This window comes from Lottia gigantea, assembly GCF_000327385.1.
Source record: "Lottia gigantea unplaced genomic scaffold LOTGIsca_64, whole genome shotgun sequence".
Taxonomy (NCBI): Eukaryota; Metazoa; Mollusca; class Gastropoda; family Lottiidae; genus Lottia; species Lottia gigantea.
In genome coordinates, this window is record NW_008710179.1 from 1,550,318 (window position 1) to 1,565,259 (window position 14,942).

General features: G+C 31.2%; 3 protein-coding genes across 3 annotated transcripts in view; 1 reads left to right on the forward strand and 2 right to left on the reverse strand.

The window, feature by feature from the left end:
• Positions 1-4,273, forward strand: part of LOTGIDRAFT_129137 (hypothetical protein) — a gene marked incomplete at both ends in the record, with an annotated part of 21,596 nt that extends 17,323 nt beyond the window's left edge. Inside the window, 4 exons of the mRNA XM_009064741.1 lie at positions 2,425-2,552; positions 2,786-2,984; positions 3,436-3,558; positions 4,184-4,273. Coding sequence (XP_009062989.1) covers positions 2,425-2,552; positions 2,786-2,984; positions 3,436-3,558; positions 4,184-4,273 — 540 coding nt within the window. The remainder of the gene's footprint in view (positions 1-2,424; positions 2,553-2,785; positions 2,985-3,435; positions 3,559-4,183) is intronic.
• A 133-nt stretch (positions 4,274-4,406) lies between these two features.
• On the reverse strand, positions 4,407-5,054 carry LOTGIDRAFT_129225 (hypothetical protein; the record flags this gene model as incomplete). The annotated part of the gene is made up of 1 exon (XM_009064742.1): positions 4,407-5,054. A coding segment is annotated over one exon (648 nt), but the record flags the coding sequence as incomplete, so codon positions are not given.
• A 3,903-nt stretch (positions 5,055-8,957) lies between these two features.
• LOTGIDRAFT_73915 (hypothetical protein) lies at positions 8,958-10,607 on the reverse strand (the record flags this gene model as incomplete). The annotated part of the gene is made up of 2 exons (XM_009064604.1): positions 8,958-9,504; positions 10,324-10,607. Coding segments are annotated over 2 exons (831 nt in total), but the record flags the coding sequence as incomplete, so codon positions are not given.
• Between the last annotated feature and the right edge of the window lie 4,335 nt (positions 10,608-14,942).

Below are 14,942 nucleotides of genomic sequence, written 5' to 3' on the forward strand. Positions count from 1 at the left end.
TAAAGAGATCTGTAATAAAGTATTATATATTGTAGGAAGAGATTGATTATAAAGAGATAATAGAGATCTGTAATAAAATATGATATATTGTAGGAAGAGATTAATTATAAAGAGATTATAGAGATCTGTAATAAAATATGATATATTGTAGGAAGAGATTAATTATAAAGAGATAATAGAGATCTGTAATAAAATAAGATATATTGTAGGAAGAGATTAATTATAAAGAGATAAAAGAGATCTGTAATAAAATATGATATATTGTACCAAGAGATTAATTATAAAGAGATAATAGAGATCTATAATAAAATATGATATATTGTACGAAGAGATTAATTATAAAGAGATAATAAAGATCTGTAATAAAATATGATATATTGTACGAAGAGATTAATTATAAAGAGATAATAAAGATCTGTAATAAAATATGATATATTGTAGGAAGAGATTAATTATAAAGAGATAATAAAGATCTGTAATAAAATATGATATATTGTACGAAGAGATTAATTATAAAGAGATAATAAAGATCTGTAATAAAATAAGATATATTGTAGGAAGAGATTAATTATAAAGAGATAATAGAGATCTGTAATAAAATAAGATATATTTTAGGAAGAGATTAATTATAAAGAGATAATAGAGATCTGTAATAAAATATGATATATTGTAGGAAGAGATTAATTATAAAGAGATAATAGAGATCTGTAATAAAATAAGATATATTGTAGGAAGAGATTAATTATAAAGAGATAATAGAGATCTGTAATAAAATATGATATATTGTAGGAAGAGGTTAATTATAAAGAGATTATAGAGATCTGTAATAAAATATGATATATTGTAGGAAGAGATTAATTATAAAGAGATAATAAAGATCTATAATAAAATATGATATATTGTAGGAAGAGATTAATTATAAAGAGATAATAGAGATCTGTAATAAAATAAGATATATTGTAGGAAGAGATTAATTATAAAGAGATAATAAAGATCTGTAATAAAATATGATATATTGTAGGAAGAGATTAATTATAAAGAGATAATAAAGATCTATAATAAAATATGATATATTGTAGGAAGAGATTAATTATAAAGAGATAATAAAGATCTATAATAAAATATGATATATTGTAGGAAGAGATAAATTATAAAGAGATAATAAAGATCTATAATAAAATATGATATATTGTAGGAAGAGATAAATTATAAAGAGATAATAAAGATCTATAATAAAATATGATATATTGTAGGAAGAGATTAATTATAAAGAGATAATAGAGATCTGTAATAAAATATGATATATTGTAGGAAGAGATTAATTATAAAGAGATAATAAAGATCTGTAATAAAATATGATATATTGTAGGAAGAGATTAATTATAAAGAGATAATAAAGATCTGTAATAAAATAAGATATATTGTAGGAAGAGATTAATTATAAAGAGATACTAAAGATCTGTAATAAAATAAGATATATTGTAGGAAGAGGTTAATTATAAAGAGATTATAGAGATCTGTAATAAAATATGATATATTGTAGGAAGAGATTAATTATAAAGAGATTATAGAGATCTGTAATAGAATATGATATATTGTAGGAAGAGATTAATTATAAAGAGATAATAGAGATCTGTAATAAAATAAGATATATTGTAGGAAGAGATTAATTATAAAGAGATAATAAAGATCTATAATAAAATAAGATATATTGTAGGAAGAGATTAATTATAAAGAGATAATAGAGATCTATAATAAAATATGATATATTGTAGGAAGAGATAAATTATAAAGAGATACTAAAGATCTGTAATAAAATATGATATATTGTAGGAAGAGGTTAATTATAAAGAGATTATAGAGATCTATAATAAAATAAGATATATTGTAGGAAGAGATTAATTATAAAGAGATAATAAAGATCTATAATAAAATAAGATATATTGTAGGAAGAGATTAATTATAAAGAGATAATAGAGATCTGTAATAGAATATGATATATTGTAGGAAGAGATTAATTATAAAGAGATAATAGAGATCTGTAATTAAAATATGATATATTGTAGGAAGAGGTTAATTATAAAGAGATTATAGAGATCTGTAATAAAATAAGATATAATAAGATATATTGTAGGAAGAGATTAATTATAAAGAGATAATAAGGATCTATAATAAAATAAGATATATTGTAGGAAGAGATTAATTATAAAGAGATAATAGAGATCTATAATAAAATAAGATATATTGTAGGAAGAGATTAATTATAAAGAGATACTAAAGATCTGTAATAAAATATGATATATTGTACGAAGAGATTAATTATAAAGAGATAATAGAGATCTATAATAAAATAAGATATATTGTACGAAGAGATAAATTATAAAGAGATACTAAAGATCTGTAATAAAATATGATATATTGTAGGAAGAGGTTAATTATAAAGAGATTATAGAGATCTGTAATAAAATAAGAAGTAAACTGGATGAAAACAGTATCTTGCAGTATATGGGAATTAAAACTGATGCCAGCAGTGATAGCTCAAGTGTAAAAACGTGAGTTAATAACATTAATCATATAGGAGTTGGGCCTAAGATGCTTGTTTTGATTATATTTATGTTTTATTTTCTAGCACACTGTATGATGTGTTGTCATTAGTCTAATTAGAACTAGAAAATAGGTTGTATATCTAAATTTCATATCATTTGATTTTTGAATTTTTTTTTCCTCGACCGACACAAAAATATGTACAATTATCATCATCAAGAACATGTGTTTCTATGTTTAGTGATATGGAAAAGAAGAAAGGTTATCTAATTGATTGTGTAGTAAAACTAGGCATAGCTCAATGTGAGATATATACCAAACATTCAACAGGCACTACCTCAAGTTCTGTAGATTCTAGCTCCTCAGAGGATATTAAACTAGATGATATAACACAGACTTATAATATTTTATTAAAGTATATTGATATCAATGACCAAAAGGTAAGTGGATAGTGAAGGGTTTTTCTAAACTTTTTATGCGTAAAATACTATGATATGATTTATGTGCACCATTCCAATTTTTAGTCAGATGTAGCTGTTTTTGCTATTCAACTAAGCATTTTAAGACGTCACTATTGCAAAGTCTGTTTATATCTTTTGACCGTTGCGATAGTCATAAAAATCTTAGTTTTGGTTGAATTGCAAAAACCACACATATCTGACTAAAAATTGGAATGTTACAAATTAATGCTCCAAACAATTAAGTAATACATTACTTAGCATCATGTGAAATCAATATTTTGTCTATTATAAGGTCATTTGGTTGACCTTGAGCAAGGATAACTATTAGAGACCCAACAAATAGTAGACAGGTTGCCCATAAGCATTACCCAAAGAAGTTAAAGAAGATATATCAGTACCTTATTTGACTGTTATTGTTGTGTTATTTCAGGTTATACCATTTACCATTAAATATTACACCATATTAAAACATTATGGTCGAGTTATTAAATTAATCAATAAACAAATAGAAGATAAAGGTGGCAATAAAGAACAAGATATAAAACTTAAAGAAGTAAGTGAAAAATGTAACACAATCATTTTTTTAACTGATATTTTTGGCAATAATAATATGACAAGCTTTGAAACTCTTTCATTTCTAATTTGTTGGTTCAAAAAATAATTTATGGTTCTGATTTGATTTGGTCATGTGGGTAGGGAAGGTAGCTAGACACAAAGTTTTATTTATTTAAATATATTTTGTGGCCAGCAAACACTATGAAATAAGCAGACTAAACGATGCTGCCATCTTATAGAGCAGTGTTTCCCAACCTTTCTCAGTCTTCACACCCCTGAAACATTCACCTGGACCTTTCACATCCCCAAAAATTTGTTTCATCCACATTTTCAGCATGTGTTGATGTGAGGTGCTCTCTCAATTCAAAATAAATTCTTCTCCTACACCAGTTGGTCACACCCCTGACACCCTAGTCCCACACCCCAGGTTGGGAACTTGGGTTATAGAGTCTCATTTTTGTCCAGAAAATAGAACTTCTTAAAATCTTTGAATATGACAATGACCAATTATCAAATGTAAGGTAGGACAGGGTCAATCAGGAAACTATAACTATTATTATTTAAACAGCCTTAAGACTTGTCCAAAGTTCACCTATTATCCATATATTCATTGTTTATTTCAGTGTTATGCTGAACTAGGCTGGGACCATTGTAAAATATTATCGGATGACTGGATTTTAGTTAAATATATGCCTAATTATAGGCTGTTTTAATGAAAACTTTCCTTTAGATGTTAGAAGTGTCCTGAGTAAATTTACAAAAAATAATTCGTTACTATTAACCATTAGAAAACTGTATTTTCCATAATCTAATATTCAGTGTCTTAAATGAAAAAGTTATTTTTCTCTAAGAATATATAATAAAACACAAGATTGAAGTGCAATGATGAAAGTAAGACAATTGAAAATAGCAAAGCAGGTAATGAAAGTTGGGCAAGACTATTGATTTGAAATGATGAAAGTTGGGCAAGACTATTGACCTAAAATGATGAAAGTTAGGCAAGACTATTGACTTGGAATGATGAAAGTTAGGCAAGACTATTGACTTGAAATGATGAAAGTTAGGCAAGACTATTGACTTGGACTGATGAGAGTTGGGCAAGACTATTGACTTGGAATGATGAAAGTTGGGCAAGACTATTGACTTGGACTGATGAAAGTTGGGCAAGACTATTGACTTGGACTGATGAAAGTTAGGCAAGACTATTGACTTGGACTGATGAAAGTTAGGCAAGACTATTGACTTGGACTGATGAAAGTTGGGCAAGACTATTGACTTAGAATGATGAGAGTTGGGCAAGACTATTGACTGGGACTGATGAAAGTTGGGCAAGACTATTGACTTGGAATGATGAAAGTTGGGCAAGACTATTGACTTGGAATGATGAAAGTTGGGCAAGACTATTGATTTGGAATGATGAAAGTTGGGCAAGACTATTGACTTGGACTGATGAAAGTTGGGCAAGACTATTGACTTGGACTGATGAAAGTTGGGCAAGACTATTGACTTGGACTGTTGAAAGTTAGGCAAGACTATTGACTTGGACTGATGAAAGTTTGGCAAGACTATTGACTTAGAATGATGAAAGTTAGGCAAGACTATTGACTTGTAATGATGAAATTAGAAAGTATTCAAGAAAATTGACATGTAATTATGAAATTAGAAAGTATTCAAGAAAATTGACATGTAATGATGAAATTAGAAAGTATTCAAGAAAATTGACATGTAAAGATGAAATTAGAAAGTATTCAAGAAAATTGACATGTAATGATGAAATTAGAAAGTTAGACAAGACAATTGACATGTAATGATGAAATTAGAAAGTTAGACAAGACAATTGACATGTAATGATGAAATTAGAAAGTATTAAAGAAAATTGTCATGTAATGAAGAAATTAGAAAGTATTGAAGAACATTGACATATAATGATGAAATTAGAAAATATTCAAGAAAACTGACATGTAATGATGAAAGTAGAAAGTATTCAAGAAAATTGACATGTAATGATGAAATTTAGACAAGACAATTGACATATTGAAAGTAAGACATTGCAATCAATGTGCAATGATGAATTAAAAAATGTTCAATGCAATTGACATGCAATGATTAAATCAGAAAGTATTTAAGGCAATGATGAAAGTAAGGACAGTATTTAAGCCAATTGACATGCTATGATGAAAGTAATATATGAATGTTTTATGTAAATTTATTCAGTTGTGTTTTTAATGTAGTTTTTTGTGAAAATGATATTGTAGGTCATTCCAGGTGCACCATTGTCACCCGATACTCCGTCCTGTAAGTTCCGACTTTTCTGTGTGGAAATTGAATGATAATTTAATGGTTCATTGACAATCTAGGCTTTAGATGGGCTGCAGGGGAACTGAATGTGGATGTGTTACAATTAACTAACAACAAGCTTTAACAGCTGACAAAGCAAACTATAGAGTTTTTAACCCAAGGGATAATTTAGAATTTTTGAGGTATAATTTGGTGCTTTGTAGCCTAGCATAAAATTTTTGGACAAATATAATTAAAGTCGTTCTATTCAGTCAGGCTGAATGAAAAAGATTGCTGAGGAAATCAAGATATAGATTTTTAGTGGGAAGGGGGTAGTGGAAGAAAATATATTAAAAAAAACACTAGAATTTTAACAGTGAAATATAATTTTATTCTGTTTTGACTGTAGATGTATTATAGATTAAAGCACTATTATATAATGTATGTTAATGTGTATTCAATAGAAATTTTATCATATAACTGCTATGATAGTCCAGCCAGCAAAGATGCATATCTGTGAATCATAAACCCGAGCAGTCAACTTTCAGTTTTGTTTGCACAGTTTTAATAACCATTCCATCAACCACAAAAGAAAATAAGACAGCTCCTAATCAGTCTAAATAAAATTAGATCAAACTTTTGTTCCGTTTTTTTAGCCTTTATTTTTAACATAGCCACTACAGTCAGGGTCTAAAGACAGGCCTCTTGAAAATAATCTATTGAACTAATCTGCTTCAACCAATCAAATTCCTTCACTCTCTTACAAAATCCCAGTGCCGGAGAGGATCGAAATTTATTGGTCAAAGCAGGGTTAGGTCAAAAGTTATTTTGATGAATATTTAAGAGGCCAGTCTTTAGACCCTAACTGAAGTGGCTATATTGAAAATAAAAGCTAATAAAAAATGGAACGAAAGTTGGGTCTAATTGTAATTATACAGGCTCATATTTAATCTTCTTTGGATATGCATTATTGCAACATTGGTTGTTTCCTTCTCAAAAAATATTAACATTTAAATGTGGTTCTCACAACTTCATTCATTATATTCATGATGACTGTGTGAGAACCACATTGAAATGTTAAAAGTTATAAATATTCTAGAAGTATCTATTTATAAAATTGTTTTATTGATCTATAACTTAAGCTTCTAAAATGCCGTTGAAGGATTATGAAGTTTTTATCCACTTTTAAACTTTGCCACTGTCACTGTTAGAACATAATACAGGACTTTGTTGTGTTCAGACTAGTGCGGACACGATTCATATATATATATATATATATGAAGTGATGTATCGTAATACGCATACAAATATTTGATACGATACATGGCATGATTGGCAATACCCAGCACTAGTTTAGACTAGTAGTAAGATGACCAATGTTAAATTATGGTATACTAATGGTATATAATTGTACAACACAAATAATTTACAAAAATGATAATCAGTAAAAAAAATAACACTTAAATAATATCAAAAGTTCATTTGTTAAAACTTTTAACTGTAATAAAATGACAGAGCCTCTTTCTGGATTCAATATAACGTGAATAAGGACTAATTAAGTCAAATATTTGCCTTGAAAATACTATAAACATACTGTAATTTCAAATTCTATTTGATAAAAAAACATTATACCTTTCTAAAAACATCTTGTTTCCTTAAAAAAAATAGTCTATCTATAACCATTTACTTTTCCAACTGTCGAGGGATCTTTAACGCACACAAGGCCTCGGTTTATTGTTCCATGCGAACAACTGGAGTTACCACGTTAAGCCCTGCATCACTGACAGGGTGAAACCCGGTTGGAAAATCTGAAGTTTTTATCTCAACCTATGCCGGGATTGAACCCTCGACCTTCAGGTTAGCAAGCGAGTGTCTATCTCACTGAGGCTGCCTCTGAGTACATGAAAGGTGGGACAAGAATAAAATGAACACAAAAAGGTATTTTTCACATAATTCCAGAATTAAAATCTTCTTCATAGGCTCTCATTGATTCTTTTTCTTACAGGGAGAATCTTCTTTTTCATTCCAATTTCCTTGAGATTCTAATGAGGTTTCTATGTTTCCATCTGCTATTGAAATTTCCTTCACATAAGTTTTAAAACACATTCAAGGGACAGATACACCATTTTTTTTACCTTAGTTTCGTACCTTAGTCTCAGGAACGGGAATTTTTTAGCTGAGACAATCAGTAATAGTTTTCACAGCTAACAGTTGAAATTTGAGCCTTCAAATCCATGTGTCCAGAATTATCCACGTTTGAATGTTCAAATGACGACTAGTCATATCAAGATAATATAGAAAATTATATAGAAATAGTGAGTTTCTAGTACTTCTGAAGACAATTCAAATATACTCAACACTCAAATAAACCCCCCAAAATGGCGCAACTGTCCCTTTAACACATACACAATGGTTGACGATAAATAATATTATGCATAATAATTCTAATCTTCCTTAAAAACATGGCATTCAAAAAACACAGTTTATTAGTCAATTGACCTACTTAATGAAAACCAGCTTCATTTCTTGATCATTCTGGTGAAATAGAACAAATTTGTTGTAATCGAGTGAGACTATAATACAAACTGATGGCATCCTTTGATTATGCAAGTACATATTTAAAAAAACAGCTTTATAGGCTCCCATTGATTCTCTTACTTGAAGGGATTGTGAAGAGTTTTTCTATTTTTTTTATGTCTATCGGGGATACTGATAGCATCAATTTGTACCATTCCAATTTTTAATCAGGCGTCTGTGGTTCCTGCAATTCTGCTAAAATTAAGTGTTTGATGAAGAGACTAATGTGAAGGCCCTTATATATGATAAAGCATATTTTTCTATTAGTGATGTCATCAAACACCTTGTTTTAGTGGAATTGCAGGAACCACAGATGCCTGATCAAAAATGGAAAGGTGCAAATTGATTCTATCAGTGTTCCTGATAAACAAGAAAAAATAAAAAACCTTCTTTTAATCCCTTTAAATGCACATTTAAAAAATAAAATCCGGTAAAAGACTCTCTGGTTCTGTCTCTAAAGATGAGTTCCCGAGCAATGTTCTGGCTAGTGATAATGGATTTCCTTGTATATCAATCACTATATTAAAAATCAATGCCTGAACTTTTCAGTCTTTTAAAAAATAATTTTTTGGCAAATTGGAAAAGTTCTAAATCTAGATGGTTATTTTCTTTAAGTCTCTCTGTGTATTTAGAATAATCAACCTTTTCTGCATGTGTTCGATTTTTTTGCTCAAAATCTTCTAAAAATGACAATTGAAACGTTTTCTCAAAGAGTGCTTGAGAGTAGTTTTGATAGTCTGTTATTCCAAAAAATGTTGTTTCTTTGAGATTATGTTTAGCACTTTCCAACATAATGGAGTCTCTTTTCTCTTGGCTCATTCCAGTTTTATTATAACAATTTACTAAGCGTAGATCAGCCAACATTCTTGTTTGACGATTATTGGCTAAGTTATGTGGACACCCTAAAAACTCATCCAATGACACACCTTCCCATGTGCTGTCTTCGTAGCAAAAAGGAACTTCTTCTAATGTAGCAGGTTTGCCATTGCACTTAAGATCAGCGCCACTCCAGGTGGCACCACGAACCACATGTTTCCATTCACTAATGTATCTGTTAATTGGATCTCTGAGATATGTTATGTAATGTAACCTGAAATATAGGATGAAATAAGATAATGTAACAAATTGCACCAATTTTAAGGATAAATTTTCAAACTTTTACCACTCGTTAACTTTCTTTTGATTTTCTCAAATTTCTTCCTAATTTACCCAACCTGATTGGGCTAATAAAGACGTGCATAAGCACATAAGCAATAGGCATAAGACTATTCTTCCTTTGATTTTGAGCTCACAGGGCCTTGGTTTATTGTTCAATCCGAACAACTTGACAGACAGGGGGAACCAGGTTATTAAGATAGCTTGCTAGGCAAGGTAATATTTGCCAACCAGCAGCTTTGATTTTAGATAAAAAATATTCAGCAGTACAGTAACAATCACCAGTATTAAATATCCAACCTTCAGTCATACACATCTTTCGAACTTTTTTCAAGAGCAAGGTCAATAACTCCTAACAAACAATTTTTGATTTTTTGATTTCCAATAGGGTTCATCTCTGGGTAAATAATAACGGGTAATAAACAATTTCACCAAATTTTGTCATAACCTGTCAAGAATTGTGCCTACTTGAGTGCTTACAGACTAAAAATTTAACTTGTTTTCCAATATGAAGACAATAACTCATAATAAATGATTCTTCTGATTTTCAATAGGGTTGTTCATCCTTGGGACGTGATTACAAACAATCATACCCAGTTTCATTAAAATCAGTCAAGTATTGTGCATTCTAGAGTGTTTACAAGCAATTGTGGACAATCGAACCAACAGACGGACGGACATGGGTGACAACAATATACGCCCTCCATTCATGTGGGCGTATAAAAATCAACTTATATGACTTAGAATAGCCTACCTTCTTTTTCTGTGACTGCCTTCCATTTGGTCTAATGTTTGATCTACACAATTTTGTAATTCTGTCCAGTCTGCATGAAGACCACATTTCCATCCAGTAGAATACCGACTAAACAACCACAATTTTTTTCTGTCTGTTAGACAGTCACATCTTTTTACTTTACGTTGACATACACATGGAGGATCAACATCTAGATTTTTAACTAAAGCTCTCCCAAAAAATGTCCCTCCAGTCTTCTGAATGTGCAGAAAAACCAGTACATCATTTTCATCAATGTCAAAATCTTGTGTGTCAACTTTATAATCTGGTCCAACTATGTCTGGTGTAGTCAACATACCAATTTGTCCCTTTGAGACTAAATTTACACCCATACCGGTACACTCTTTAAACACACAATGATTTGAGAAAAACCCTCCAAAATATACCAGTATAACAAATGACAGAATCAGAATAAAGGAAAAGATCAGCTTCCACTTGGTTATCATTGTTCATCTATATTTAGTAAACAAAGACTCATATATTCATACATGAAGATCAACTCTTCATTATGTAGGTTTCATTGCATATCCTGAAAAATATAAATAATATAGTAATTAATATAAAACTATATAATCAATTAGTGAATCGACATCCTTTTCTGCTTCTATTAGGATAAATGAAGATGCATCACACCATAGTGAACAATGTAGTAGATTTTGCCAGATCAGGGGCTTAGCCGCTTAATTTCCATCAATAAAGAATGAATGTTTCTAAAACAAGTGTTAGAGGGATGAGTTCAGGTAGATTATTGGAGACAATAACATCATTAATTGGCACAATTCCAATTTTCGGTCAGATATCTGAGGTTTTGCAAATCCACTCACATTAAGCGGTTTATGATAAAGCTTTCACTAAAATAGCTTTTGCATGGTAACCAAAGATCTACATAAAATTGGAACGAAGCAAATATTAGCCATTAAAGGAATTGTAAAGGGGTTTTCTACAATTCTTATGTGTATAGGGGGCACTGATAGCATCAGTTTGCAGCATTCCAATTTTCTGAATGGAGCAAATTGATGCTGAAAGTGTCCCTGACATACAAAATTAAGAAAACTTCTTTACAATCCCTTAAATGGCTAATATACACATTATGTCCATAAACCGGCAAAATCAAGTTTCAAAAGCCCTGTCATATTCCAAAATCATTGATCATAAATAAATAAATGATTATCACTGAATATTTAAAATGTGAGACCTAAAGAATACAAATTAGATGTTGTAGAGCACAAGAACAGACAATAATGGCTAACTAAATACACAGAACTGCCCTTCCTGTGCAAAGTTATAATAAACTCTCACAGTACATAGTACTCATAGTAGGGCATGATTGATATAGACTTAAATTTCCTGTTTCCTGTTGCAGTGGTATGAAATGATGTTATACTAATAGTTTGAAAAATAACCCAAAATATCATACTAGTATCATACTGTTCAACCAAATCAATGAAAAAAAAGGGAAAACAATGAAAAAGTAAATGAGAGTCTTTAATTGTTCTTAATAGTTTTGTTTTGGTTAAATTCCAAAAAAAAACAAAGATGTTTTTGAAAATGTGTATGGAGTTTTCAGTAAGAATTGGTCATTTTCATTTGCAATTTCGAAGATGGAGGAGTCATCATTTGAAATGTACAAATATCAAACATTACATTTGTATACAACATTCTAAGACAAATGATACACAACTGAAAAAAACTGAATTTCATTTTTTTTTAAATGACAGAATGGGCTGTGGTCATAGAATGAGCTGATTAGGGTACTTGTCCACACACACTGAGCTCATTTGGGCACTGTTGTAGTTTCGACCCCTTTCCCTTCCCGTTGAGCTATCGATGTTGGAACTGTCTGAAATTTGCTGTGAACATTCAGGACATATATAAGTACCCCTCTGCCAAGTTCCAAATCGATAGCTCAACGGGAAGGGAAAGGGGTCGAAACTGCAACAGTGCCCTGCCGCTGACTAGGATAACCTGTGCATAATATTGATAAACAATAATAAAATCACCATCCACAAACTTACTAGGGCCAAGGTTCAAAATGCCAGGATTCCGTATAAAACCTTCTACATAGTAGGCCTTATCATGTAAAATATCTCAGTTTTGAGCCGATTCTTTCACAAATTCCAATACTTTCTGTTTTTGTCATTATTCTATGTAAGTAAGAGTTATCTTCTCTTGATATTGAAGGGGTTGTACTTGTTTTAAAAAGCAGAACTATTGACCATCAGGGCCTCTCGTGTACTAACATATCATTTTTTTCAGAATCAAAATATAGAATGGCTCTTCAGTCTAACATAATTATGTGATAAAACGATATTAGATTATTATTTACCTTATGTGGATTTATCGAAAAGAAAGTATAATTGAAAACCGGAAGCTGCAGCCTCTTTTTAGATAATCAAGTAGATTCTGATATCAGACCACAAATAAATGCGCACCTCAATGTAGGCAATGATCGTAATGTATCTTACTGTAAATTGAAAATAGAAAATAGAGGCGAAAAGTTAATCGGTACTGGTTTAGTCACTTGCTTGGCCTAGTTCAAGGTTGATCAATTAAAGCTTTCGTCGTTTTCTGTAGACTAAAGAGCAAAATTTGGAGGGCTGTTTGTATAAAAAATTATTGTTGTTTTTTTATTGTTTAAAATCTTGCACAGGTCTTCTTATAGAAGACACTCACTTGTACTATTATCGATAGATTTTCGGTACCGTACTTATATTTTCACGTAGGAAAGGGTTGCACAAAAACCCCCACAAAAAGATAGTGACCTCTGCTCTATGCTTTTGACAGATGTTGATCATTTATTTATTCCATATGTCCACCGACCAGAGAAGTTACTTACATTTCTCATTAATTTTACACAAACAATGGCCGGAGTAGAGAAATCAATAAATATTTAGACCGCAACTATGGAAGCTTAAAACAGATAAGACATGTAGGAGATAAAATAGCTGAATGTATAGTTCAAATTAGGGACAGTCAAGATAGGCCTACCACAATAACTTTGGTACAAATTTTAAGTACGGGGAAGTTAAGTCAAAATCATTGGATAGAAATGATTTAGAAATCCCAGACCCATTGTCCGACATTGATAACCTGACTTTAAATGCTCAACAAAAAGTCATACCGACAGCGCCACAATCTGACAATAATGAAATTCTTAGGTTATTGCAAAATATGTCTAGGCTACACAGTTCCTAACCTTGTCGACATAAGTGACACAAGTACAGAGACGAATGGACATAATGGAAGACAAATCAATACCTAGTGTAGATTTACCAGTTTTACCCACATTGACTACTAATAAATCAACTACATTAAGTATGTTCTTCCTAAAACTTTGAAGGATACGCCAAACGCCGTGAAAAACGAGCTTGAGCGTTTCGAGCAAGCAATGCTCGCAGAGTCGAACCACATTAAAGTTGGTCGGCTTCTCTTAAGCAAGGCCACAGCAAAACTGAAACGACTTGAACTCTAATTTAGATTCAACATCTGCTAATTCCAGTTCGGATTGAGAGCCTGGCAACCGACGTATAGACGACGAGGAAACAGACGAAGACGGAATAGCCCGAGTCCACAAAAACCAAAAATGACAATCTTTTCCGGCGACCATAGAACTATTTAAATGGGAACCATTCTTATTATATTTTGAAAGTATTGCCCGAAATCAGGAATCGTCAAATAGGAAAAAACTAGATCGAGTAATTGACTGTTTAAGAGAAGGAGGAACATGTTTCTACTAGGCGCGAGATACAATCACTACGTTAACTTGAAACGGAGTCCCTTCCCAAAGGTGACGGTAACGACAAACACTGGGCGACTAATAAGTGTTCCCCTATAGATACTCTGAACAGGACAGATATCGATATGACAATCGAACAGGGACGAATCGCAATCGATACGATAAATCGTTCCGTGACCAACCTCCACTATTTGAACATTATAATAACAGACGAGAACCAGATTGTGATCTGCCTCGTCGATAGGGCTAGGCCTAACGATAGACATTCCAGTAATTATGACAGTAATTATGAGAGTATCTTGAAGACTATGGAGGGCATCAGTGCCACAAGTCAATGCTTAGTAGAAATTGTAATGTCTCTTTAAGTAGTTGGGCGGTCTACCTCCGGAGCATTATGACGCAAAGCAACATGGGTCTCGACGGGCTTATCAGGTTGAACACAAATAACCAATGTAACAGTTTATTATAAAAGTATAAAAAGGACGCATCGCATTTACTCAAACAATATAACATTCATATCTATCTTGACTAAACTTCAATAAATATACTGGCTTCCAATAAACCAAACTAAGCCATATATACTAGTCGGATAAGACGAATAAGCCGAATAAACCGTGAAAACTGAAAAATACAAAATAATCATTTTGAATAAGCTTATCGAATGAATACACAAAGTTACACCGAAAACGAAACAGATATACAATTAATAAACTAATGATACCTCCATGAGCCTTTGTAATTACGCAAATTTCGCAGCCCAAACAAATCTTTTGGCGCACTCAAGAAAAATATCAAAACCGGAAACGGAATAATCGAATATGTATACTTCGATATCGCAATAAAT